At 41.5% G+C, this 22,689-nt stretch overlaps 2 protein-coding genes across 3 annotated transcripts; one reads left to right on the top strand and one right to left on the bottom strand.

Moving 5' to 3' along the window:
* The first annotated feature begins 967 nt into the window (after positions 1-967).
* LOC146546553 (E3 ubiquitin-protein ligase RNF170) lies at positions 968-5,457 on the top strand. Its single transcript, XM_085265058.1, has 6 exons — positions 968-1,319; positions 1,804-1,906; positions 2,418-2,526; positions 3,808-3,881; positions 3,968-4,078; positions 4,655-5,457. Exons 2-6 carry the CDS (start codon positions 1,886-1,888, stop codon positions 4,991-4,993), a joined length of 654 nt encoding a protein of 217 aa, XP_085121184.1. The 5' UTR covers positions 968-1,319; positions 1,804-1,885; the 3' UTR covers positions 4,994-5,457.
* A 39-nt stretch (positions 5,458-5,496) lies between these two features.
* Positions 5,497-22,141, bottom strand: pfas (phosphoribosylformylglycinamidine synthase). 2 transcript variants are annotated; one of them, XM_085265056.1, is made up of 28 exons: positions 21,957-22,141; positions 19,990-20,112; positions 19,688-19,823; positions 18,679-18,784; positions 18,375-18,573; positions 15,805-15,910; positions 15,568-15,708; positions 15,359-15,483; positions 15,143-15,271; positions 13,982-14,119; positions 13,632-13,760; positions 13,459-13,532; positions 13,225-13,381; positions 13,074-13,135; positions 12,805-12,966; positions 12,432-12,668; positions 12,108-12,338; positions 11,786-11,966; positions 11,627-11,710; positions 11,299-11,454; positions 10,906-11,025; positions 10,663-10,808; positions 10,372-10,579; positions 9,798-9,877; positions 9,582-9,696; positions 9,344-9,493; positions 9,053-9,193; positions 5,497-6,089 (listed from the first exon to the last, which is right to left on the bottom strand). In XM_085265056.1, exons 2-28 carry the CDS (start codon positions 20,108-20,110, stop codon positions 5,779-5,781), a joined length of 3,945 nt encoding a protein of 1,314 aa, XP_085121182.1. In that variant the 5' UTR covers positions 20,111-20,112; positions 21,957-22,141; the 3' UTR covers positions 5,497-5,778. The 2 variants fall into 2 exon arrangements, with proteins under 2 accessions (XP_085121182.1, XP_085121183.1); XM_085265057.1 differs by lacking the exons at positions 18,679-18,784; positions 19,688-19,823; positions 19,990-20,112; positions 21,957-22,141 and adding an exon at positions 18,158-18,171 and having other exon boundaries at positions 18,375-18,494.
* Positions 22,142-22,689: the final 548 nt, after the last annotated feature.

Genomic DNA, 22,689 nt, shown 5'->3' on the forward strand with positions numbered 1-22,689 from the left:
ATTTTATTATCACACCCAACAAATTAAAAATCCTGCACAGCAAATTTTCTTAGGCAGAGCTTTAAGATAAATGCTGTTGGAATGATAATCCCTAGGACACGTTTTATTGGCTATACAAGTATTTCTGTAATCTGCACTGTTCCCAAAGAGCCACTAAAACCCTGGCAGCATGTCAGCTACTCTCTGCGAGTAAATCATTTCCCATGAAGGCTATAAATTTCTCAAGTTACCCATTTATTTTATGCCTCACATGAGGTTGTGTCTAGTTGATATGAAATCTTCTCTGTGTCACATGCTTTCCCAAGCCACACCATGGAAAATTACAAACAAATCTTAAAGAGCACCTATTATAAAGGGATTGTTACATCACTCAGCAAGCAACCTAATGATCACAAATCAAAGCTAAAATTTGACACACTCATAAAATAGTACGTGCTTGAACTGACTCTGGACTTTACCCATTAAACTCTCTTTGGATGAGGACCTCATTTATCTCCTGATTTCTGCCACTCAGACCTTGACCCTATAGTGGCTATTTTTAGAGGATTTGATCCACATGAACTTCCCTTTTTTAGCGTTTAAGGTATGGTGAAGTGCCAGGGCAAATATTTGACAAGATATTTCTGCAATAGCTGCCTTGGAAAAGTACGTGATGGCTGTCACAACATTTGGCACTACCAGACAGGTTGCTTTGCCACAAATATTTGCCACAGTAAGTCAATGCTATGTTCATGTAGTACTCTGTTTTTAATGGTTTTACTATCCACCGATTTAGACATTTCTTACTTTCACATTGCAACTTGGATTTGGATCAAAGGATCAGTTGAAGTACCCTTGGTGTAGTAATATAAAAAAAGCATTGCATGGACAAGGTTTTGGCTAAGTAAACTCTGGGTAAATTATTGGCAAGTTCAAATGTAACCTACTTAAACAAAGCGTAGGAGGAATCTTTTCTGGCTTTGATCTGGTCATGCGACCCAAACCGGTTACCTCTGGCCAGACTGAAGGAACAAATATGTTGATTTTTTTTCTCGTTTTTTTGTATTTATTTTGAGACTAAAGGTTGACAGCTGCCTATTTTAAAGGGAAGTAAGTGAGTTTTGTACAAAGCACCAATGTATTGATCTGACAATGCTGTCCCCTTTAAGTAGAAAGACTCACAGGCCAGCTGATATTGGAAAATGTAGTTGATCATTAACAGGGAGCTTCAATTTATTTTGTTCAGTGATGCTGTTGGGCAGCACTTCACTTCCTTCTAGAAGACACTGATTATCTATCTGCCTAACCTCTATACACCCGTGCAACAGATTTAAGTCCAGGTGAGTCTTTTTTTCCAATGTTTTCTGTAATAGAAATATGATTTTGTGCTTTACCAAATTGTTAGAGAAGGTTTGGGGGAATTTGTTGAGTGTGTTTCTTACAGATTTCTTGATTTGTATGAAAGACCAGACCTAATGTTAAGCCCATTAGGTGATCTGAGCCATAAATTGATACTGAAGTTATTTGACAAATGAAATCTGTTATAAACCTGCAGCCTTCTTTGATTTGAGCATATTGTTATTAACAGTTTCATCTTTCCATCTGAAAAAAATATTTCACCTGTTAGTGCAGGCTAAGCTTTACAAACCATTTAAATTAGCAGTCCGAACGCTGAAGTCGGAGCATCAGTAGCCGTAATCCGCAAACAGAGAAGAGCTGAGCTTCTGTTCTCTTTATCTCACACATCAATAATTAAATCATTATTTAGATAAACTAGCATTACAGGTGTGTTTATCTATGTTGCTATGTCATGTTGTGTTTCAGATCAGACTGAAGTTCCACTGAGTCAGGGTCGCCTGTAGGATAATCCACGTATTTGCTGTGCACACCTGATCAGTCAACATCAATGTATATGAGCTGCCTAAAGGTGAGTGGTTCACACAAACGCATACACTCACAGTAAAGCTCATGTCATGCAGGGGCTTATTATATTTCCTTGTTTTCAGTGGGGGTTACACTTCTCTTTGTCACTATCTCTGAAGCACTTGGGTGAATCTCATGCTTTAACTTAAAGAGTTACATTAATTTGGATTTTTAAAACAGTTTCTCCTACACGGAAACTGGGAAAACATTATTTATAAGACACTTCCTGGGTTATAAAAAAGGTAATTTATTGCTTTTATTGGGGGCACAGTCTGGTGGAGGAAGTTGATGTCACTGCTTGCATGACTCAAATCAAAAGTTTTCTGTTGTGTTGTGTTCTGTGTTTCACCGTTACATCGGTATAAGCTTTTCAAAGATTATTTCACTTGAAATCCATGAACACCAGGAATAGGAATAGAAAACGCTTATCGATTCTTCTGTCATTGTCCTTTTTTTTCTTCCTACTTTTCACTTATGTCTTCTCTTCTATGTCTCCTCGTCTCTCCTGTTTTTAGGAATCCATGCAGGCATGTCAGTCTTCGAACAGACGAGACTGGCACTGCCCAGTCTGCCTGCAGACGGCCAGATTCCCAGTCCAGACGAACTGCGGCCATTTGTTCTGCGGTACGAGATCCTGCACACATTTACACAAACTGACCAAAATCTTCTCAGACTCTAATTATTTTATGCACACACCCGTTCGGTCAATCATCTGTGATTAGGGCTCACACTTCGTGTCTTAGTTTATGCGATTTATTCACTGATCAGTGTAGAAGTAGTGTGCTGTAGCTGTTTCAGGCCCATCTGTTTGGCCCATCTGTTTGGCTTTTAATAATTAACGTTTGCCACGGTCCACCCATTACACTTGTAGATAGAGGAGCAAACGACCAAACACAGTAAGGTATGTGTTCACAGACGATGCGAGATGGAGGTTTTATGCCCGCTACTAGGAAAGCAAAACCTCAGCATCATTAACCCAAATTCATAATCTACACTTGGAGCATTAAGGAGAGTTGCGCTATGAGTTGACCTGAGAGGTGTATAATACATAGAATAAAAAAACAGAGCTCGTATCCGTATATTAGGCTAACCATGTAAAAATGTTCAGGTCTTTACAAATCTGCTTTTGAGAAGGGCTCTTGTAATTTTTGCTACAGGGTCATTTACCTTAGATTTGCCTGAAAAAAAGAATCCAGGAGAAAGGTTGACTTCTCAATGGGGAATACATTTCAGGTTCTGTCATTTAGGGATTGTTTTTTTTTTAAATAACTTGAGCTAGATCCTTCAGTTTTCTGGTGTAAATATCTGGTAACATGGCACTATGAATATAAAGTCTCAAGAGTGGATAGCATATAATGACTGTTGTTGAAATCCCTGAAATATTATGTCCAATCTCTACCAGCAGATTTGGAGACCTAAAGACACCACATTTTTGCAGGTAGAGGACTGATATTTTGTTCACAGCTTCTCATATTCAAGGCGCATAATATTCTTTGAAGAATATCCAAAACTTGGGATGGTGATCTCTCATGTTTCCAATATGAATTTTTAAAAATATCTCATATTTATATGTGGCAGCCAAAGATTGCTTAAGTATAACAACAAAAGCCAGTTTATGCAGAGTTATGACCCAGAACCATGACTGTGCATAAACTTATTGCTTTAAAAAAAAACAAAAAACTAAACAGTAGAACTGAGAACCTGAAATTCTGGATAATTCTGCAAATTCCTATTAGGAAGTGTTTCTCCTGGAATTTCTTTGGGCATATCTGAGATGGTCAATTAGATGTTCATATCTGTAGCTTTTGAGTAACATTTATGGCATGAATGCACTCATCCAACCTTGATACTATCTATTATAGATTAAATGACGAGTTAAATAAATAGTTGTGTTTGATTCTGCAGCTCCCTGTCTTATCACCTATTGGAGGCATGGGTCATGGTTAGATGCAATCAGTTGTCCTCTTTGCAGACAGAAGGTGCGTTATTCACCTAGTTCTTTTACTGTACATCATAAATGTGTTACGAGCGTGGACGTGAAATAAAAATGCTTGCAATCTTGCAGGTCAGCGTGCTCTGCCACCTGTTCAGCGAGACCCGATCAGACCAGCAGTCAAAAGAAGTTCTCGATGAAATCACAGCCTACAACAAACGTTATTCTGGAGCTCCGCGCAGGGTCAGTACTCTGTTAAAACATCGGTAACAATATTGTACTGCTACTCCCCAACAGCAAACTCACCTATCGAAGAGCCAAGAATACTTTTATTATTATTATTATTATTCTAAGATATCATAAGCCGTGGTATCTATCAGGGCATCTGAAAGGGAAGAAAAGAATTCTTTCATTATTTCCTCGAAGAGTTAGAAAAGGGAATACCTCTTATGCAACCTAGCAGTTATTGTCCTGTTTAACCAACAGTGATAGACAAAGGAGGTATGAGCTCAACAGCTCACAATGACACACCTAGAAGCCACGTGACCTTCTTTGTGTGTTTTTTTTCTTTGAAAACATATCCTGTAGCGTTCATGCTTAAGAACTGGAACTACTTTTGACTATACATTTAGAATAATTTATTTCTTGCTTTTAAGAGAGACACAAATATAATAAATGCAGCATCAGGAAATCAGCAGAATACCCCTGACCCATGTCGAAGTGCTCAGTCAAAAATCTTGTGGATCATTTTTGATTGCGCCAACTTGAAATGTTTGGTATCTGGTTGTCTGATGTCCTCCTGCATACTCACCCCTCCAGGTAACGGACTACCTCTGTGACACCCCCTTGCTTCTGCAGTTACTGGTTCGTGGCCTGGGCACCATGGGAGGACTCGTGTGGCTGTTTCTGTTCAGGGTTGCCCTGTGCTGCGTGGGGACCGTGATGTCCATCTCCTCCCCTGCTCTGGATGCAGTGTCTTCATCGAGTACCCTAGAAACAGACCCCTCTCTCTGTGGACTGCTAGGTCTCCTGGACGACCTGGTGGTGGTCATCCTGCTCCTTATCTGTGTTATCAATATCAACCAGCAAATAACACCAGAGAGAGGACAACCTGGAAATGCTACAACCTCACAGGGAGTGATGGGAGATTCACTTTAGAGAGCATGAGCAGCTGGAGCGTGGCAGCACAAGCTGTTAGACATGGACTTTTATTGAATTTCTTCCCTCTGGCTGGATTAGTGGTTAGAAGAATATTGACAACTGCACAGCATGCAACAGTCAAGGTGTTAGAGGTTGTCTGAGCCTCCCTAAATGTAGATTCAGATTCCAGGTGTTTTTGTGAACTGTTTACAGAGTTCATGCTAAACTAACTAAAAATATGATGTTATGCAATTTGTAGGTTCAGATGTGGTTACAAATCCTTAACCCTTCTTGAGTCCTTAAGTGTTTGACTTGTCTTTGTTTTCCCTTTAAAAAAAAATCTGTACCAGTGTACACAAACGTGTTGTTCCAGTAAGCTACAGAACATGTGTCACATCAGTACTGTATTATTGACATCCATGTAAATACTTGACATTGTATAAATTTAAGTTTTTATCGTTTAAATAAACAATATTTATTGATTTATATAGCCGTTCTTTATCATGTCACACAACACCACGTTTTTCCAGTATTAAATCATTTATTGTTAGCAAGTTCAGTAGTGGATGTTTCAGCAGACCAACACTAATAACAGCAGACCTGCAGTTTTGTACAATATGCAGATTAAACCTATGGAATTCATGTTTAATCCATAAGTCAATAAAGTATAACAGGCAGTAATAATGCATAAACACCAGCGTACCCCAGTAAGTAAAAAGCTGGGCAACAAAACGTAAACAGACATGGCAGTTTTAGTTGACACCCTACTTTGACAGCACTAGAAACATGTTAATGGAGGAATATCACTCTTGATTGCTGCACCAAGAAGCTGCGTTCTTGAACATACGCAGCCAGGGTGAAGGTGTGAGAGAAGGTCTGAAGTCCCTTGGGGCCCAGGGCCACTGCCAGCTCAGGGTGCAGCGCTCCGGGTGGGGCATCATGGCCAGGTGTCTGCCATCCCTGGAGCAGAGTCCTGCGATACCCTGCGGTGAGCCGTTAGGGTTGAGAGGGTACTCTTCAGTGGGATGACCCTGGTCGTCAAGGTAACGGAGGGGGGCTAGTCCACCAGAAATAATCAGGTCCTGAGCCCGAGAGCTACGGAATTGCACAAGACCTACGGGAAAGAAAAAGGTTAGGGGAAAAATCAATACTAAACACAGGTGCTGATTACAGAGCGTACGGACTCACTGACTTGTTAGGCAACCAGATTAATCTTTGATGTTATGCAAGTTTAAAGAGGGGGGCTCATCATTTCTGTACATTCTGCTAGAAAAATGATAAATAGCTGAGTGATTTATTGACGTGTGCAAAGTTTTAATGGAAATATATAAAGCTAGAACATTTTGGCTATGACCACCTTTTAGTGCATACTTTCCTATATTCATAATTCCATACATTCTGACAAGATCCCAACACCATGGCTGAAAAGCAGGGCCGAACCACGACAGCCTCCAACGAGTTTTGCAGATGCGACAGATTTTCGGTCCAGCTCTTGTGTAATCTGATATACCTCAGCTTTTTCCCCCACTTCCATTTCCCTCCCTCAAAAACGACTTCTCGTCAGCCAACCTTCCACCGAGACTATTTCTGATGAGGGTTTAGTGAACAGCAGATAGATCAGCTGAAGAGAAACATGTCATCTCTCAGGTCTTATGCCAGGTTTCTGCTTTTCTTTCTCCCCTATTTCTTAAGGACATGAATGTCAGCTACTATCTATTTCCTGCAGATAGCTTTTAAGCCTGCCACATCGTCTTTTGTACTTATACAGTTTCTGCAAAGTTTTTAGAGACAGTGCATCATGAGAAGATATGCCAAGTTTGCCAGCTAATAGTGCCTTGATAATCACCTTGTTGATGCAAAATACTATTTTATGCCTGTTGAAAATTGAACAGTCATAACTAGGGATGGGTATCGTTTAGGTTTTATCCGATACCGGTGCCAAACCGGTACTTTTGAAACGGTGCCGGTGCTTAAACGGTGCTCAAACCGGTGCTTAAAGAATGGAAAACACAAACTTTGCCCAAAAACCTCTCATGTTCAGCTGTTTTTTTTGTAAAAAGATAACAATGTTAGCCTTTTCTGCAGCTACGGGGCATATATGGTATCACTCTTGGCTGGAAGCAGTGCTTAAACAATGGAAAAAACATAAACTTTGTCCAAAAACCTCTCATGTTTAACTGTTTTCCACTTTTTCTTTGGTCATTTTAGCCTTTTTGGCCAGGGTGAAGGGAGTATCTGCCATCAAACAAGAAGACAGCCGCATGTAGATATGATGATGTTTGCTAGTTCACCTTACATGCATTAATGTAATAACGTGGTTAGCCTACTCAATGTAAATTACACATGAACAACATTAAGCTACTCACGCAGAGAAGAACGGCTGCTGCTGCATCATCCTCCGTCATCATTTCTGCTACACTGGCAGGGCTAGGGGCCAGGACTCTCCTCTTCGTGTTTTTGGGGGATGTTGCTAACTCCGGGTCCGATAACAGGCAACCCACCCGCAGTAGATGTGCACGGTGTGAGGTCTCGCAGCAAGCTATCAAATACGGCGCATTTCTCGGCTTTTCAAAAAACGCTATGCGTCGCCAGGTGTTTCATCGGATTTGAGGTGTTACCTCCTTTGCACAGTATCACAGTATCAGCTTAAAGCACTTGTTGCAGGCTGCTGAGTTTGCATATTTTGCTGTGAAGTACAGCCAGACTTTTGACCGCTTTGCCTTGGGTGTTTTTAATCTGTAGCTCTGCTCTAAAAGAACGTACGTACCTGGACCCGCCTACTATCCTCGGAAACGTAAAATGATTGGCTAGAATCTAAAGTGTATCACAGCTCAGGAAAAAAAAAGCACCGAAATAAAGCACCGAAATGTGCGCTGCTTTTCGGTCTGGTTACTACCGTTTATGTCACCGGTACCCATCCCTAGTCATAACATAGTTGCAAGCTGTTGTAAGAATAAATGCTACATATGGATCATTTTAGCCCCTTGATGTTTGGTAGGCAACATGATGATATCTGATCTGATAACATCCTGGGCTTAGGATGCCCTGTGGCCAAGCTTGTTCATGTTTGGTTGATCAACTCCTGATCTATCATCATCTCTGAATATTTGAACTCCATAGGATCCTCTAGTGCAGGGGTGGGGAACTCCAGGCCTCAAGGGCCGGTGTTCTGCAGGTTTTAAATATCACCCTGGGTCAACACACATGAATCAAATGATTAGTTTATTACCAGGCCTCTGGAGAACTTCAAGACATGTTGAGGATGTAATTTAGCCATATAAATCAGCTGTGCTGGATCAAGGACACCTGCTAAAACCTGCAGGACACTGGCCCTTGAGGCCTGGAGTTCCCCCACCCCTACTCTAGTGTCTTCTAAGAAAGCGGTCCCCAACCTTTTTTGCGCCATAGACCGGTTTATGTCCAACAATATTTTCACGGACTGGCCTTTAAGGTGTCGCGGATAAATACAACAAAATAAAACCAGCACCGGTACCAACAAAAGAAGATTTATTCATAACACATGGGAAAAGACCCAGGGAAACTGAGTTAATGATAAAAACTATAAGAATCCTGAAAACCATGAATTTTACACCCGAGCCTCAACTCTTGTGGCCCGGTACCAGTCCGCGGCCTGGGGTTTGGGGACCGTTGCTTTATTGTGCATATAATAGAAGTCTTATTTACATGTGGGTCATTCATGACACACAGGAAAAGACCCAGGGAAACCAAGTTAATGATAAAAACAATAAAAAATAATGATAAAGGATTTATGGTTTATTATTTATGGTTTTTAGGATAAAAACCCTGAAAACCACAAATTTCACACCTAAGTCTCAACTCTCAGACCAGTACCGGCCAGGGGGTTGGGGACCGCTGTTCTAAGACACCATTTTCCAATAGAACAGAACTGGTTTGTTGGTACTGTTTTTACTGCTGGTGAGTTTAAGTTAAGCGTAAGTTACCACTGTGATTTAGTTTAGTAAGTTGTGACCCACTGTCATGATACTAAGCACGCTCGTTTAAACCTGACTACAAATCCTGCTTAGCAGTAGACCTCTCATGCTGATCTGACTTTACCTTCTCCATGTGCAACCCAGACTCCCAGCGCTGAGCCCTCCATGCCTCTCAGCCAGATGGATGGAGAGTCCTGGATCCCAACGCTGACAAAACGCGACTCAAACCTGCCTGACTTATTGTGACTCAGCACCACTTCAGATTCTGGTGAGAATAAAAAAGCCAAGAAAAAACAAACAAACATCAGGATTAAAAATTATTCTAAACAATTCTGTTTTAATTCACTACTAAGGTATTGTGTTGCTTTATTTCAATCACATTTTCAAGAAACATTTCTTTGCAATGTCCTCTTACCCACTCCTTCCTCGCTCTCTCCCACCCAGCCCAGCAAGGCGAGCAGCTGACAACCATTACATACGCCCAGACTCACTGTATCCTCACGTTGTCGGAAACGATCAAATTCAGCCTTGGCTTTGGAGTTGTAGGCAACAGTAGCTGCCCAACCTTTATGAAAAAGTAATATTGTTACGCAGGAAAAAAATAATATGTACCTCACAGTGGTTTACGTCTGAGTGCATGCGAGTGCATTTACCTTTAGCTGATCCCAGGACGTCTGCATAGCTGAAACCACCAACAAAAACAACTGCTTTGAAAGGGTCCAGGGTTACTGAGCCAGTACACAGGTCCTGCATGGTGACATCCCAAACCTACACACACATTTACATTGCAAAGCTCAATAATGAACACATGCAACACAGTTTCGATTTAGATGAGCAGATATCTGGTTCATAAAGCTGTTGTTAATGACCTCAAAGCCCGCCATGTACAGAGAGACAGACATCTCTCGATCTCCATTACTGCCCTCCTCTCTGACCACAGCAACACATGCTAAAAGAGCAGAACAGTTTAAAATACAAAAAAAACATAATAAAAAAATCACAGAGTATTAATAAATGATTATATCTGACTAAACCTGATGAATTTAAATGATTAAGAATTTAGTGGTGCTGTCCAACCACTAAATAAATATGGTTTCATTCCATTCAGCACACTGGGAAATGATGTAAAGTGAAAATACATAAGATAAAACAGACTTATAAAGAAAAACAACAATGGATGACAATGCATTACCAGTTAGCGGCTAGCTGTTGCATCAGTTCAGTGTTGCTGCTGGCAGTTTGAAACACTAGCGAACTGAATAAAACGTTTCAAAGGTTTGTTGTTCTTGGAGGACTTCCCCAGTGGGGATACACCCTCTGACAGCATGTACAACTGTTATGCTAAATTATAGTTTATAGACAATTAAATAATCAAAGAGTGTTTGACTTCATAATAAAAACAACCATTAATTCCAATTCTGGAGTACAATAAGTCACTGATACCAGGTTGGCTGATGGTGGGCATTTCAGAGGGGTTAAAGGTCAGTTTAAAGTATGGCTGTGTCCTCTTTGATAGCCCCTCCTCCTCCTGTTTAATATACAGCTCATTGGCTTGGAGACGCTCCAGCTGGAAACTCGTGTCCTCCCACATTGCTCTGAGGTCAGGCAGCAGCTCCCTCAGCACCTCCTTTCCATCTACACGGACCCTGATCTGGAAGACAAGTGCAATGAAAGACAGCGGTCATCCCTTACAAAGACACAAGACCCGAGTCCGTGCCAGGTTTAACATCTCACCATGGCTTCTGGTCCAAAGCCACATGTTCTGCCGATATGAAGGCACTGGACGCCTGCATCGCTGTATCTTTGACACACAGTTTCTAAATCTGACTGAGAAACCTCCAGAACCAAACCCAGCTCCTCGCTGAACAACAGCTCCATGACTGCACGTGGAAAAAGATTGTAAAGACACAGTTATTTTGCATTATGTATGTGTAATTAACTGGTAAGGAAAGGGAAATAACACATTCAGGCTCTAACCTCCAGCTCCTTGTGAAGTCAATTCAACATCAATCCCACGGTTTCCTGCAAACGCCATCTCTAGCAAGCAGGTAAGAAGGCCTCCGTCACTGATGTCATGACCTGCACTCAGCAGGCGATCTGAAAGGACACAAAATAGATTACATGTTGTTGTTCTTATTTTTTTAGGAGCTTTCCAAGCCACTAGGTGGCTCTCTCGTCACAGTGCAGAGCTGTGGCTGTGCAGTAAGAATTTAAAGGAATATTTAAACAAAACTGAAAGGGGGGGGGGGACAAAAAAAAAAAAAAAAAAAAAAAAAAACCACACTGAAGAAAACTTTGCTCCCAGTATAATTCGATGCCAACTTTTTCCCCTTTCTGTGGCAGGGAGATGTTTTCCCTGTGCAAACTGACCGTGTATGAGTTTCTGAGTGGTGTTGAAACAGGCTGTCAATAGTTCTGGCTGGTCCAGGTCAGGAGAGCAGTCTCCCAGCTGGCTGTAGCACTGAGCCAGGGCAGAGCCTCCTAGACGATGATGGCCTGGACTGAGAGGAACCCACAACAACACGCCTGCAGACAGAGGACAAAAAGTCAGAGGCAAGCTGTCTGTTACTGAGATCACGATGTGCGCAGCGTGAGTTAGAGAAGCATGAAAATAGAAATAAAAAAACTAAGGAAAATTAACTTATTTTTTATGCCATTAAAACACTGACAGATTTGAGTCTTGGTGTGTGCGTTATACCTTTGCCATCTGGATCCTCGAGATCAGGCGTCACAGTAGCAGTGATGTCAGGGCAAACAGCATATGCTGAAATAACAAGAGCACCTGAAAAAGAAGCAGAGCAAAAGCTAAGTTTAGACAGCTCTCACACACACACACTCACACACACACACAGAGTACCTGGAGCTTTGACCGTCTCTTTTCCAACTCTAGCAGCCATGCTCAGAGAGTCCTTGCCTCCATCGATGGCCACTCCCAGCTGACCCATGACTGCACACATGGCTTGGCAGGCTTCCCACAGGCATGCCCCCTCTCCAGGCAGCTTAGCAGCCCACATCCAGTTACCACTGCACTTCACATCCTGACAAGATTTTAAAAATAATAATAATAATAATAAAATTCCAATAATTACATCATGCTGGGATTAAAAATACACCTTTTTACATTTTTGCATATCTGCGATATATTAATTAAGCTTGTTTGTTTCTGCATATTTACTCACCTTTAGTTCTGTTACCCTTGCAAACACCAGATTGGTCAGAGCCTCACCCACAGCCATGCGAGCCCCTGCTGCAGGACACACCAGCCCTTTAATTGGCTGCTCCCCAATGGCTGTTGCTGCTCCTCCTAGGCTGAAAGGTGATAGAGCAACAACAGCCACATCGGCCAATGGGGTGTGAAGAGGGCCGACACACTGTTGCTGGGCAACCAAGCCAGTCACAGACCGGTCCACCTGATGGAGGGAGAGAGAGACAACAGAGAGAATCAGTGTCTGCACAAGTTATTTCTAAAAACAAGAGACTGTAAGACGGGTATATACACACACCTTGTTGGTCAGGTAGCGTTTGGACGCCACAGCAGGCAAACGTAAAACTCTGTGCAGAGCATCTTTGACAGTCAGCCCAGCAGGAAGACTCAGTGTTTGATGATTCAGGGCCAGTGACTCCATCTTAAACTCCTTCTGCGGCATTTTTCCCAGAACCCACTCCAGCTGCAAGTCCACAGGACAACGCCCGCTGTCTGCCTCATCGCCACTTCCTCCCTCGTCACGGACCAGAACAATCTGAGTGAGAAATCAGTAATTCACTGAGCGTGGATTTACTCAGTGAGACACTTGTGGCATTATGACCTAGCCAACAAGGTGAAATGACCGGTATGATAGATGTGCATTTATCGACTCGAGCCAGTCTAAAACGTGCCTTGCCGTCTCCTGTGATGTTTCCCACAAAGTCAACAGGACACTTCTCCCTTTGACACACCCTCTCCAGGAAGGACCGATCTGATGGCTGCAGCAGGAGGGCATTGCTCTCCTGATACTCAGCCCCCCAAAGCTCCAGCACACTCAGTGTGGGGTCACCTTTCTACAACACAAAGCATAAAAAAAATCTAGACATTTATCTATTTAAAAGAAAATACAAGAAATGTGTTTAAAAACACAAACAGAAAGCTGTGTTCATGTGGTGATTACCTTGAATCTACTGCAGTATATCACAGCTCCTGCTGGCTCACTGAGCTCCTTGAGCACATTACCTAAAAAAAGAAATGAGAGTATAGGTTCAATACCTTGGTTTTTCTCTCTTTCTTTATATAACCTCTTAAAGAAGCCACATTTTCCTCACCATTTCCTCCTGCCCCCTGATCATGTATACTGCAGATTGGATTTCCGCCACTTCTTTCCAGGCATGCCCTGATAGCACGGTTCATCTTTTGCTCCATCTCAGCATCTCCCCTCTGGACAGCACCCAGATCCCTGTCGCTGGAGTTGTCCCCCTGAACCTACAAGTTTACATGTACTTAAATACTGAAAAACATTCACGTCACGCGAGGTCATTGATTAATTGTAGTGTCCATACTTGAACAGAAGAGGCTGCTCCTCCTCCTACACCGATCCTGTACACCGGCCCTCCGATCTTCACCACCTCCATTCCTGATGGACAGCAGAGCAGCAGAGAGTCTCTGATCAATGTGTGTAAATATAGCCTCTGAATTGATTAATGTCATTTCACACAGTGTGTTAAAGCATCACCAGGCTCTGGCGCTTCTTTCTTCACGTGTAGATCTTCGATAGAACCGAGACCACCACTGAACATGATCGGTTTAATCCACTCCCGTCGCTCCCCATTAGCCAGCCGCATGCCGAAGGAACGAGCAAAGCCTAAAGGAAGGTTATGTGTTAAAGAAGTGCCAAAATAATTCGATAGTCATTCATAAATTTGTACAGTTATGTTAGAAAACAGGTTACAGATTTAAAGATGCAATGTTTTTGGGAAGCAGTCTGAGGAAAAGAGACAAAATGAATTTTCTGCAACAACAGAGATAGTATTGGATTTGCGTTCTTGTTTAAACTTATGTGTTTAGTGTGTACGGTCGTCCTACCTGAGAGGACAGGTTCTCCAAACTTGTTGCCGTAGTCCGACGCTCCATCGCTGGCCTCAATGGCCACCTGCAGAGGAGGGGCAAAGGTGGAGGGATACTCCCATCCCTCTCCTTTACACTCCCATGGGAGATCATATCCTACAGATGGAAAGACATGTTGACTCAAGGTCAGTTTCTGTGCAGCACAGTCCAACCATGTTTTCTGATACCTTATTAACAAAAATGCATCTATTTTACGTTTGGCATGTTGTGCCTCAAGGTTTCATTATTAGACCATTATCCATTTTCTGTACAGATGCCAAGTGTGTGGCAAATCATTCAAGACTTTCAGATTCTTTTTAACTGTTATCCAGATGACATCTAGGTTTATCTAAATGCATGTGGTCAAATTCTTCAATTTTACCTTTAAAAGAGAAAATTATTATACTTTAATGAAACCACCTTTTTACTTTCCTCAACTGGCAACTCACTGATCAACATCAACTTCTAACCAAAACCATTTTAGCAGCCTCACATGGTGCCAAAATGACTCATCGATAAAAACTATATTTAGGTATTTAAAACTTCTGTGAAGTGAAGACTTGTGATATATTATAATAACTCTAATATGTGGATTTTAATTTGTTGTCCTGTAGGTTTTAAAGCAGCGGTCCTCCATCCCCGGGCCGGTCCATGAGTCGTTTGGTACCGGGGCGCGAGAGTTGATGCTCGGGTGTGAAATTTATGATTTTCAGGGTTTTTATCGTCAACTCTGTTTCCTTGGGTCTTTTCCCGTGTTGTAGTTGTGCGTCTTATTTTGAAAGAAATATTTACATGTTACCATAGCAACCAGAGAGCATTAAGGGGGAGAGAGGAGGACGTTACTCTCAATGTTGTTGCTGCATTTCAGGAGGACGCTGCTACTAAAGTTAGACAGTGAATTCGTGTTTAGTATTTACAAAACACCACAGTTTTTGTCTTAGTTGTATCATTTTATTTTTATTTTATTTATCTGTGACACCTTAAAGGCCGGTCCGTGAAAATATTGTCTGACATTAAACCGGTCCATGGCGCAACAAAGGTTGGGGACAGCTGTTTTAAAGCTTGCCCTTAAATAGTAGATAAGATAACCTTTATTAGTCCCACATGTGGGAAATTTGTTAGATGCATAGAGTCTTGGACCTGGTATGTGCAGGTTCCCGAAGCAGTATCCTGCAGTGCCAGCAATGACGTGGCCTCCTCGTCCGGCACTCTGGACATCTCTGATACGACCACCAGTCCCTGTTGTTGCTCCGCTGAACGGTGATACACCTAAAATGTCCATCCAGCTCACGATTAATCTCAGGTAAAAACAGAAACTTGCATTTTAAATAAGTACAAAACTTTTTGCGCCCTAACCAGTCGGGAAGTTGTGCGTCTCTGCTGTGAAGATGACATGTCTTAGTGAGCGCCGAGTCTCATACGGGCTCGCTTGGGATGGGTCTTTTGGGTAAATGAACTCAAGCTCCATGCCTTTGATGCCACTGAACACACACAGAAAATTTACAGTGAGCCAAAATAGACAGACACGCTCACGAGTGTGCTCGCCCTGCTGTCGCCACTACTACCTGCTGTTGTCGCAGAACTTGATGACGTTGTTCTGGTTGCTGTGCCGCTGCGTGTCCATTATGAGGCTGAAAAGAGTCTCCTTCTGCTCCTTCCCGTCGATCACCATCCGCCCCCGGAAGAACCAGTGACGACTGTGCTCACTGGGAAGGACAAAGAAAGCCTTGCAGCGTATAAATACCAAAAACACACAACACACAGAGCAGTCCCGCCAATCTGTTCACTGCGGACGACCCCACCTATTGGACTGGGCCAGGTCAAAACATTCCACACTGGTGGGGTTCCTTTCAATCCTCTGGAACATCGATGTGTAGTAGTCCAGATCCCAGGAGTCAAAGGCCAAGCCTGCACCAACCACAAAAAAGTGCATACATAAAGTTTCTCAACACTGAAAAAACAACCACATGGCATCACCAGATCATTTAAAGAGCACTGAGTAGTTTCCATCCATTTACTATCGATTCAAAACGTGCTCTTCTAAAAAGGTGCACAGCGCTTCGGTCAGCATTTCTTCCCCTGAATTGTTCTCTATATATAAACTTGGAAAAATATCATCTAACCCTCGGGCGAAACAAAAATCAATCGACACACTCCCATGCATTCAAACATGCTTCAAAACACAAGAAAGCCGACAACTCTGAGATGGCTTTGGCTCGTTTATACATAAATTTGATCACTTCCACTGCACTTAAACTTAAGCAGTACTTAGCATGAACACTTTACAATTAGTATTCCAAGGATCCACACTGCATAACAAACTTGTGTCCCATCTATTAAACACCAAAACACTGAGTGTAAAATTGATTTCACAAGGATTCAAAGCAGCTGTAGTCAGAACAAATTCCACATATACCTCTTTTTAATTATCTCCTCAATTCACCAGCCGAGCATGGCGGCGCCTACAAAGTACGTGCACTGAAATGATTCTCATTTCTTTGAGCTGCTTGTGAATGTTAATGAAGCTGAGCGAATAAGCAGAGCATGAACATAAGAACGCACGCCACGTTCTGTCGCTGTGGCTGGTGTCAGCCTGAAACCTGTTCACATTATTAGGAGGAAATAATCACTCAGCGTGCAGACACATGAAATGTTTTACAGTTCTGGGTCATTACACAGAAAATCGCCGTTACGCACAGATGACAGAACTGACTTGTTCGTATGGCTGCAAAAAGTATTTTTACTGTGGGCTGTAACTGCAATCTTAATCATTTTGGCAAGTCAGAAATCATCACATATTTATTGAGCTTGTTTTTGCAGGAGATTTCCTTGAACTTTAAATATTATTTAAAGGAAAAATTAGGGAGTTTGAAGAGGACACAGGGTCGTCTGGTCAAACAATTGCAACTGGCTGTTTCTGTCAGCCTACAGCTTTCACCGCAGTGTGACTGCAGCTCCAGGTCGGCGAATAGAAGATCATGTTACAACGGGCTCATAAACCCGAAGGAGAGACACCGAGTGCGAGATACTGGAGCGCTTTAGCTTCAAAGCTAAAACGGGAATTTTAAAATTGACTCTAAAGCTAACAGAGAGTGAATAAAGATGCAAGACATCTCTTCTTGGAAACAGTTAAAAGATGTGCAGCTGCATTTTGGACAGACTGCAATGGATTTTAAAGATGGTTCGTTAAGAGCGGTAAATAGCAATAATTTAAGTAAGAAAATATTAAAACCAAGAACGACTTAGAAACGACACACCTTAACTTAGCAATGATCCTTAAATAAAATCAGCGTCACTAGGGAAACAAAAATGATTTTAAAGTGTGATTAACCGCTGCATCCAACTTTTTCTAGGAAAATAACTTAACTGCTTTTATTATCTTATACAGTAATGTCTCAAGCCACTTCTAATTTATTTGCATGTTAATGTTAATATAGTATTTAAGACAAAAATAGAGTCGGTACGGTTATAAAACCGATGACAAGATGATCTCACAGTGTTCAGTGATGCTGAGGTCAGGGCTCCGGGAAGGCCCGTCCATGACTGACAGTGTTTTCTGCTTTTACTCCATTTCAGATACCATTCACCTTTTTTTTTTTTAGGTCTGCCAATAAGTCATTTGTTCTCCAGTTTACTCAATTTTTTTAAGGACAAACTACACACCATGCTGAGATACGCCAAATTTTTAGTTAATAGCTCGTTAAGAATCACCTCATGGGTACAAAAATACCATTTTATGCCTGTAAAACTGGGATTTTATGACATACTGCCTGTAACTAAGCACTTAAAGATAAAAAATAAAATAATATGTTGTAAGTTTTTTGCCATGTGTGGACTAAGCACTGGTTCAGTCCCTTGTTTTCTGTGTGTTACAAACCTTAACAAACAAACTAACTAACAAAGAAAATGGTCAGGTACAAGGACTAAAAACCTTTAGTCAACCAGAAACAAACAAAACAAAAATCTTGGCTTCAAATATCACTCAGATCAGTTTATTCAGTCCTTCAATCGACTGAGCCTTTATCTCTTTAGGGTTTTACATTAGACACACACGTGCACGTGCAAGATAATCAGCAGCATCACTGCCGTCCTGTGACTTCAACCAGCTAAGTAATAATGTCATGCATCATGTGACGTTATTAGCAGTGTACTCACAGACCACTGTAAGACTGAGAAGCAGCATAAAGGAAGAGCAGACAAAGAGAAGAGAGAGGCAGGTCACAGTTCATTAAATGCAATAAAAGACTGATTGAGGAAAGTAAAAGCAGAGATTAAAAGAGGATGAAGCTCAATAATGCTCCATTAATTAAGAGAGCCCCAGTAAGGAAACTCTATTAAAGTGTAAAAAAATATAAAATGAATAAATTCTCACCCAGCTCATCGTTAGCGCTCTCCAAGGCTGAGCGACCCTTCCCCAGGATGTCCACGTCGAACACCGCCTGAGGTTCTGTTTCCACAGTGAAGGAGGTGATGGGGTGTTGATAGATGCACTCCGTCATGCTGTCATACAGACACTCAATCAGCTTCTTTACATCTCCACTGATTTCACTCACACTCTGCTCGGTCTTGGGCTGAAGCAGAGACAGTTCACATTAGACCCAGAAAGTAAAGTCGCGAAAGAAAAAGAAAAGTATATATATATGCGTAGATTTTTCTGTGTGTGTGTGTGTTCGCACCTTGATGAGAAACCTGCGCGACAGCTCAACTCGGGTGACATTAGTGAGACCGGCACTCTGGCAGATGGACACAGCGTTAGTGGACCAGGCAGTGGAGAAGTTCAACCTGAAAATATAACATAAAAGACTTTTTTATAATGTAGACTTTCTCTCATATGAACGATTTAAAAGAATTATTTTAATTAAAACTGTACCATATGTTTCCCTATTTACTTTTAAGTCAGGCTCGCCTACAGTCTGCTCAGCACTTTTAAAGATTTCCATATTACTTACCCTTAGTCACAGTGAACACCTGCCTAACATTGTTCAGTACAGACGGTATTTATTTTAATGTATGCTACAGGAAGTCACAAACGTCTTGGCCAGAACCCTCACGGCCTGGCTTGTTTGTAGTTTACCAGTTTGACTTCTTTGTTTCCTGTATTTCATAACCTTAAGTTCTCATTTCACTAACTGGAATCTTATTCATACAGAATGACAATGTCTAAGGCAGGAGGGAAAAAAAAGAAAGAAAAAAAGTTGGGGTATATGTGGTCAAAGAATAGAGTACAAATAGAAATGCACAATGTATCGCCAACTGCCAAGAAAACAAACATACAGCACCTGGAACACAAACATTTGAAAATGCACAGGTACAGATTTGTATCTTTCTTCCAGCTCGTAATCGCGACCTGCTGCCTAGGACTGCAATATCTGAACCATTTTAGTTAGAGAGGTGCTGTGGATCTCAAAAAAGAACAAGGACTAGCAATCCCAGCTGCAATCCAAAAACAGTGGAGGTGGATGTCGGATCCTCGCTGGTAAAGCAGCTGATTGCTACCTAGCCAGGACCTCATCAAGTCAGGATTCACAGGGAAAGGCCAGGGCTAGCTGCTTGGCAGTGACTGAACTTTCGAAATAAGAGCAGGGATTGCCTGGTAAAGCAACTGCAGATGGCATCTGTGTGTTTTGTGCTAAGCAAAAAGACTGAGATGCAAATGAATTATCTCTAAAAACCAGGCAGCAGTACCTGGGCCCGATCTCCACCAGTTTCTCCCCACTGCCCTCTGTGAGGTTTGGTTTCTCAGACAGCGGCTCTGCGTGCAGAGGATGACGAAACAACCAGAGTAGAACCCCCTTCTGCTCATCGCTGAGACTCTCGCAGCCTGCAGGAGAAAAATCACAGCAGGACAAAACATTATAAACAGATGTAAATGTGACATTTTAAGTGGTAGACTAGTAAGAAACCTTTAAGGTGAATTCAGTGACTTTAATCCTCATTCTACCCACATCCATAATAATTAGCATCTTCAAGGCCTGTTACACACTCACCTGTCAGTTCCACATTGTAGCACAGCTCGGTCGTGACTAACAGATGTGGGTAGAGCTTTGCTGCCCTTTGTAAGGCCCGACTTTTCAGAGCTTCATTACTGTAGAACCTCACGACAGCCATGACTGATGAAGAGATACACAAATCCAGTTTAAAGGCAGAGGGTAGTGCATTAGTCAAATCAATTGTAGAGGGTCAAAGAAGGTGAATTTTAGGCATCATTTGTCAATAGAATTGATTTAGCCTATTACTAACTGCATTTTCTGAAGTAACGAGTCATTAAATCAGAGTCCAAAGTATGAAATTGATGACCAATATTAAGTGTGCCGACCCTAGTCTCCAGATCGATTCAGGTCAAGACAAACCAATAATGAGATAGCAGGCCACTCGTAATAGTGCAAAAAGCCTACAACCCATTCCAACACCTCCGCAAGACCTCAGAGAGGCTGTGAAAGCCATCTATCAGTATAGCAGAGTAATCTATGTTTAGATATGGCAGTTTTCAAAAGCTTTAAGAGCTTTAAATATTTTGATTACAAACCATTACGCTATAGCAGGATTGGGCTACACGTCATTCTGAACCCAAACAGGAAAAAGAACTGGAGTCCTGCAACATGCTATGGGCCACACAGCGCCCGGATTTCATCATCATGGAGTCAGCGATTTAATGAAGGGATAAAAGAAAGAGGAGGGAGGCTGAATCTGCACATTTTGTACCAAGGACCTCGAAGGCACACAGAACAGAGAGGATGTTACAAGATAAATTCTCACTCCGACTTAGGCTTTTTCTTAAAGGTCTTTTTTTTTGGATTTTCAGCAAGATTACACAAACTACAGAGGTGAATTTCATGAAATTTGCTACAAAGGTGGAACAGGAGCTAAGAGGAAGAACGCTGGTACAGATCACTTTATTTTGATTTGAAATTCTAAGAATTTACATTAGCAGAAAACGCACTGAAATCTAATTTTCATTTACTGTACATTAAGTTCAAAACAAATAACAACTATTAATACTGCACGATCTCAATTTATTTGTAGTTTTTAAAAGTTTTCAGTCCACTGTACGTTTGATTCAAAAGGAGAAAAAGGTTGCAAATCGTCACAGAAAGCCAACGATATCAGCATGTTGAACATACAACCCAGGGACCACAACAAAGTTTGAAAGTTGTATTCAAGTCATTAACTATTCCAATTTTTAATTACAAAAAAAAGTTAATCCGTTTTTGGTAAAACATCTGGAAAATGTCTAGATCCAGACTCAAGTTGTTTGAATTATAAACATGTATAACACTTTTGCAAGGTTAGAAAACCAACATGTGAAGGTTTTCTTTGATCTGTACTCTACATGTATTGACATATGTGCAGAGAATAAGTTTTTTTCCTCCACATAAGAAATTCCGGGCTCCCCTAAAGAAAAATGAGCAGTACCCTAGCACTCATTAAAAATATTCTAATTAAAAAATAATTCATGTCATCAGATTTTCAAGAGATAAGAGATGTTTGTCATTAACACTTATGATTTCATGGTTTCAAAAGTATTTATTCATTTCCTTATATATATTTGCTGTGGCTCAGGTGAACATTCTATTAAACTTCCTTAATTTTACACTTAATAAAACCTACATTACAATAATAAATGCAGAACTATGTCCAATATAAAATCACACACACAATCCTGATCCTGACAAATGGCCCACTGATTGCAGGTCACACACTGCACGGTCAGGAGTTTTCTGTTAGTGTTTAACACGCTACAAACTGCAACCCCCTTCAACATAAACACACACACACACACACACACCTCTGTGTCAACTGACTGAAACACAACAACGACACATTATAAGGGATACAACTTCTTAATAAGTGACTCGTGTCTAAAAAGAGCTGGGGGAGTTTTCCATGTTTCCTGTGTGGAAGCTAAGCGGCTAAAAGGCAGCAGAGTTAGCAGAAAGCACATTAGCTAACTTACGTGCAGCAGCAGTTACGCTGTCTGGGATCAAACCTGGTCTCTGCTGGAGTCCCGGAGTGACTTCTGCTCCTGCAGGACAGACTGAAAGCGGCTGGGTTAGCTGCGGTCTGCACACTGACTGACTGAATGGATGGAAGGATGGCTGGACCTCTGCACCCACGTGTGAGCCACTCAAACTGCAAGACGCATGCGCAAGTGGGTGTCGTAGCAAAGAGTGATTTACAGTATTTGCTCAGTGATGATCCCCAGTATTTAAACTGTGGTAAATTACTTTTTGGCTTATAATCTGTCAATTTTATCCCATATTTCAGCCATATTTCTTATGAATGATATCAACTACTTTTGAGCAACAGTGAACTTTCCTGTCACAAGTTAGAAGCTGGAATCTGTTTGTTTTTGTTTTGTTTTGGCAAAGTGATTTCTATTTATCCTTAATTTATTCTGTGAAAGTCTCATTGCCATTAAAAATGCCTTTTTCAATCGAGTTCTGGCCAAACAGGACCAGAAATTGCACAACAGTCCTATAAAGATATTTTAAGTGGGCAAAAAGGACAAAAGGAGGATAATGCTTTCAAAACAGGTTATTTCTTTATTTTATATAAATCCTCTTTGTAAATCCTGTTGATGGCAGTCTGTTTATCATTATCAGCAAACATACTAGAAGTTTCAGCGATGTCAGTGAGTTTTGGGAGGCTTTGAACTTTTAATGTGAAAACTGCCAACAGGGAAGCAA

Source organism: Mchenga conophoros, linkage group LG23 (genome assembly GCF_057382185.1).
Source record: "Mchenga conophoros isolate Kocher_MC1m ecotype Shallow Benthic linkage group LG23, M_conophoros_male_GT1.1, whole genome shotgun sequence".
NCBI lineage: Eukaryota > Metazoa > Chordata > Actinopteri > Cichliformes > Cichlidae > Mchenga > Mchenga conophoros.